Source organism: Ursus maritimus, unplaced genomic scaffold (genome assembly GCF_017311325.1).
Source record: "Ursus maritimus isolate PB19 unplaced genomic scaffold, ASM1731132v1 scaffold_14, whole genome shotgun sequence".
NCBI lineage: Eukaryota > Metazoa > Chordata > Mammalia > Carnivora > Ursidae > Ursus > Ursus maritimus.
The window spans coordinates 59,247,550-59,252,690 of NW_024423786.1; the positions used below are offsets into that span (position 1 = coordinate 59,247,550).

Below are 5,141 nucleotides of genomic sequence, written 5' to 3' on the forward strand. Positions count from 1 at the left end.
TGGTCAGGTGCTGTCTTAGGGGGGTTTTGTCTCGGCAGGTAGAAGTGGGCATGAGACTGTGCAGGCACGAGGTTGAAAACCAGCCTTTCCGCGCATCCTGTGTGATGTTAGGAGCCTTGTGCTACCCCTGGGGCAGAGACTAATCTTTAAAGAAGCAGTGGTACCGGTCGGGCCAGGGGAAGGGGCGGTGGGTGCACTGCGGGGCCAGTGTAAACGGGATGAGGTCTTGGGCTCAACTCCGTAAGCGACGCCGGCCTTGTTTGCTTTTAAAACAGCCCCGGCAGTCTTAGCACTCATTTGTTATCTGATGTAGTTCGGCTGGAGACAGCTTCTGCATCCCCCTTTGTTACCTGAAAATCCTTCACTACTGAGGTTTTCTCATCTCTTTGCCATACCGCCTAGAAGTTCTGCCAGAAGCTGCTTGGACAAGTAGGGTGTAGGTCGGGGAGCATAGCTGGGGGCCCGAAGTGACCTCTCTGGTGTCTCGAGAGCTCTTTTCCTGGGCCGCTCGCTCTGGCTCCCAGCTTCCTGGCCCCAGAACAATGCCGTGCCTTCGGAACTGGCTGCTCGCCGAGGGGGGTGTGATGGGGTGGGGGACACGCTGCGGGGCGTGTGTGTGTGCACGCGCTGGGGGATGGGGTACACGCGGTGGAGTGCACGCCGGAGGACGGGGGTACGCGTCAGGGTGGAGTGTACGCAGGGGGGTGTGTGCACGCCGGGGACGCGGTACACGGGGTAGGGTGCACGCCGGAGGAGGGGGGTACGCGTTGGGGTGGGGTGCACTCAGGGGCGGGGGTCGCAGGAATTCAGAGGTCCCGCCCTGGAGCAGAGCGGCCCGTGGGGCTCGGCGGCGCTGCGGGTCCTGCAGCAAGATCTGGCGCGGGCGGCCGCGCTGACCTCGGAGGCTCCCAGCAGGGGGCGCACTTAGCCCGGCGCCTCGGGCCCGCACTGCGCCGGCGCGGAAGCACTCTCGGCGGGGGCGGGACTTCCGGCGGCGCGCAGGTCCGGGCCTGGGTTCGTCCTTCGCACCCGCACGTGTCCGCCGCCGCGATGCTGCCTCTGCTGCGCCGAGTACCCCGCGCGCTGGGGTCCGCCGTCTCCGGCCTCCGCGCCGCGCCCGCCCCGCTGTCTCGGCCGCTGCTGCAGCCCGCGCCCCGGCCGTGCGTGCGGCCCTTCGGGCTTCTCCGTGTGCGCGCCGGCCTCCTGCGCTCCCGCGGGCCCTGCAGTTGCGGCTGCGGCGCGCTGCACACCCAGGGTGAGGCTTGGGGGTCGGGGGGCCGTGGGGGTCAAGGGCCGGGAGTGTGGGGTCAGGGGGGTCAGGGTCGGGGAACCACGGGGCGAGGGGTGGAGGCCGGGGGACGGGTGCCTGGGCTTGGGGTTAGGGGAGCCGTGGGGTCAAGAGTCGGGACTGTGGGGTCAGGGGTCGGGGCTCCGGGCTGGGAGCTGGGGGCCCCGAGCGCACCGTCCATCCGCAGCCTCCCCGCTGGTGGTCGACCCCGGGGTAACCCCCGCGTGGGATGGCGTTTCCTGTCTTCACCCAGCAAGTGTTGCGCTTCGGGGCAGCGCTGCTTCTGAACCCTGGCGGTGGGCTTCATCTTCAGCTTTGGGGAGGCCGGGGTTGAAAGTAGGAGGCCATGTGTGTGGCACGTCATGGGAGGAGAGGTAACGGTGAAGCCCGGTGGCGAGTTCACTGTTGGTGGTCATTTTTCCTGGAGAGTATCGCACTTTTACAGGTCTGGACCCTGAGGCCTAGCAGGGGTATGACTCTCGGTCCCAGAGCCTCAGCAGCAGCAAGAGTGTCCGAAACAGCCCCGAGGCCAGATTTCTGGCTGCGCTCACCCCAGATACTTTTTAGGATTTAGACTGTGACGGGTTTTTCTATTTCTGTATCTTACGGATTTTCCTTGTAGGAGATAAAGCTTTTGTTGACTTCCTGAATGATGAGATTAAGGAAGAAAGGAAGATACAGAAGCACAAGTCCCTCCCCAAGATGTCGGGAGGCTGGGAGCTGGAAGTGAACGGGACGGAAGCCAAGCTCGTGCGGAAAGTTGCTGGAGAAAAGTAAGTATGGAGACCCTGCCAGCCGTGGGGGACCAACTCCCTGACTTGCTGGACCTGCCCTGCCTTCTCCCAGAGCCGCCTTTACTCACAGCAGGTCCTTAGACACAATTTCCAGGTGGTTCATTTGCACACAGATTTGCTGTGAGTTGGTTTATTAAGTAAGACAGTAGGGAAGGATGTCGCTGGAAGTCTGCTGGACCAGTACAGGCTGTTGTCCTGGTGCGGCCAAGCTTGAATCCAACCTCGCAGATTCAGAAGCTTATTATTGTAAAGATTTACTGGAGGGAGGGCAGAAGCAGGCTCCCCACTGAGCAGAGGACTCCCCCACATACCAACGCGGGGCTTGATCCCAGGACCCCAGGATCATGACCTGAGCCGAAGGTAGACGCTCAGTCGGCTGAGCCACCCAGGTGCCCCAGATGCAGAAATTCGTACAGCGCTGACCGAAGCAGACTGGGCTCAGGTCTGCGGGCTGCCTCACGCACTGCGGGCTTTGCTGGGGGAAAGCAGGCCCTGCCCCTGGCGTTTATAGCAGGGACCATGCAAGCTGTGTAACTCGGGTGTGAGTGGCGGAGGACCCAGGGCAGTGAGTGTCCCCAGGAGAAAGGTGGGGAACTTTCCACCTAGTTCAGCTGTTCACCGTCCCCTTTTTGAGTAAACTGCTGTATATATCATAAAGTAGGGTCTCATTTTCTTTGCCCCCCCCCCCACGTGACCTCTCCTAAGCCATCTTTCTAGGGTGAGTCACAGCCAGTTTGGGGTCATTACGGATGATGTTTACATGAGTAGAAGTGCACCTGTGTGCCCAAGAGCTCAGCTTGGTTAGCACGAGGGCAGATGAGACAGGGTTTGTGGCCGACGGGACACCAGCATTACTGTCCCGCTGCGGCTTCCTGGCAGGGCGTGGGTGAGCGCAGCTCCCGGAGGGCAGCGGGGGGGCGGGGGGTGTCCCGAGCAAGCCCACGGGACCCGCGGGGCTCGCACAGCCGGCAGCGTCAGTGCCAGCGTCCCCTCCGTGCAGCTGCCAGTCCGACTCGGGATCCGGGTTCGGCAGCTGAGGATTCTTGCAGCTTAACTGTCTTGAGTTGGGTGTTTCCGGCCTGGTTTGTGATACAAAACTTCCCACTGCTGTTTTAAAGAATGGATTTGGGGGCACCTGGGGGGCTCAGTCAGTGAAGCGTCTGCTTTCAGCTCAGGTCATGAGCCCAGGGTCCCGGGATCGAGTCCCGTGAGCAGGGAGAGTCTGCTTCTCCCTCTCCCTCTGCCTGCCGCTTCCCCTGCTTGTGCTTTCTCTGTTTCTCAAATGGATAAACAAAATCTTTTTAAAAAGGAGAGAAGAAGAGCGGCTCTGTGCAGCCGTAGTGTTGGTGGGGTCGCTCCGGGTCCTCCACTGTCGGCAGCAGCCCTTGGGTGCCTCTCCCCCTCCCCCTGTGGGCAGATTTTCTCAGGAAGAAGAGGTTTTAAAGGAGGCTTCTGTTGGGTCCCACTGCTCTCAGCTGCTCACCACCAGCGGAGCCCCCCCCCCCCCGGACCGCATTGGCGGGGGACGCGGGGCCTGTTTGACCTCCAGCCCCTGGTACAGAGCGGGCAGACGTGCTGACTCCATGATGGGGGGGTGCGGGTTCTGCACGGGGTCAGGGGCGGGTCGCAGACCCTAGAGACAGTGTTTCAGCCACCTTGTAAGTGCAGCAGCGCTCGCTGCTCGTCGCTCAGGGAGCCTGGGCTTCGCCCTGTGCAGGGTCACCGTCACCTTCAACATCAACAACAGCATCCCGCCCACGTTCGACGGGGAGGAGGAGCCGACTCCGGCCCAGGGGCAGAAGGCGGAAGAACAGGAGGTGAGTGGGGTGCGCGGGCATGGGCCGTGATCTCGCTCTGGCCTCCGTTCCTCGGCCGCCCGCAGGCGAGGGCAGGCAAGGGGCGGCCCTCTCTGGGCCTCTACTCCCTGAGCAGCGGTCCTGGTTTTGGCGGCAGAACGGCAGCCCCACAGGCTTGGGCTTACGCTGCGGCCTGCATTCGCCCCGTGGGAAGGACGGCACCGTGTAAGCCCTCCCACGATCGGGAGAGGTTTGGTATCGGGGTGCTCCTCTGGCGTGTTCGCAAGGGAGGAGCGTGCTAGCGTGTCACAGGCTGGCAGGGAGCACCCGTCGCGGAACCTGGAGCCGAAGCTGGGGCATCAGAGACGCGTCCGTCATGCAGACAAGCTGTTTGTCTGGCCACTGGCCCTCCTGCTTGGACCTGGAGGGCGCCCGCTCTGCACATGTGGGAGGCTGTGTGCCTGGTCTAGGGACCGGCCAGTGTGGGGGCCGCAGGGTCCCCGGACTTCCTGACGAAGCAGGAACTGGGACCGTCTCATGGCCGCGCAGAGAGGACACGCCCGGGGCACTTCTGTCTCAGCCGCCCCGACCGCGATCTCCCTGATGAGGGGAGGGCTCACCACCACAGGGAGGGTCGCTGAGATTCCTCAGCATTAGGACAGCCAGTTACCCCGATGCACCAGCCTGGGTCTTGAGCGGTGACAGAGAAAGAGCCCAGAACGGCCAGTGGGAGCAAGATCCGGGAGGTGTGGGCAAGCTTTGTGGTGCACGGAGCGAAAAACAGGCCTGGGGGAGAGGAGATGAGTTAATTCAGCTGGGGCGGCGATTCAGATTTCTTGAGACCAGGAAGTTCTGTCAACAAGTAGGGGGCTAATGGCAGTGAAATCCTGTAGACGTGTGATCCTTCACCCTCTAAAACCTGGTTCAGAACTCCGGGAAGGACCACCAGGAAGAGTAGCCTGGTCTCCCGAGGGAGCTCGTGCATGGCTTGAGTGCTGTGGAATGTTCTAGGCTCCTTATTGAGGAGCAGGATTGTGTCGGAGTTCAGAGGCGGCTAGGGACCGTCCTAACAGTGGTCGTCAGACCCCGGGACCCTGAGCCCCTGGTCTGGGCAGCGGACTGACAACACACTCACTTTCTCAGCCGGAACTGACGTCCACGCCCAATTTCGTGGTGGAAGTCATCAAGGACGGTGGCCAGAAGGCCCTGGTGCTGGACTGTCATTATCCAGAAGATGAGGTATGTGGGATGGGGCGGGGGGGG

The 5,141-nt window shown here is 62.3% G+C and overlaps 1 protein-coding gene across 1 annotated transcript in view; it reads left to right on the forward strand.

The window, feature by feature from the left end:
* The first annotated feature begins 980 nt into the window (after positions 1 to 980).
* The window catches only part of LOC103660435 (complement C1q binding protein), a 4,833-nt gene continuing 672 nt past the window's right edge, over positions 981 to 5,141 (forward strand). The window contains exons 1-4 of the mRNA XM_040629854.1: positions 981 to 1,255; positions 1,911 to 2,061; positions 3,800 to 3,899; positions 5,022 to 5,117. Coding sequence (XP_040485788.1) covers positions 1,051 to 1,255; positions 1,911 to 2,061; positions 3,800 to 3,899; positions 5,022 to 5,117 — 552 coding nt within the window. The 5' untranslated portion in view covers positions 981 to 1,050. The remainder of the gene's footprint in view (positions 1,256 to 1,910; positions 2,062 to 3,799; positions 3,900 to 5,021; positions 5,118 to 5,141) is intronic.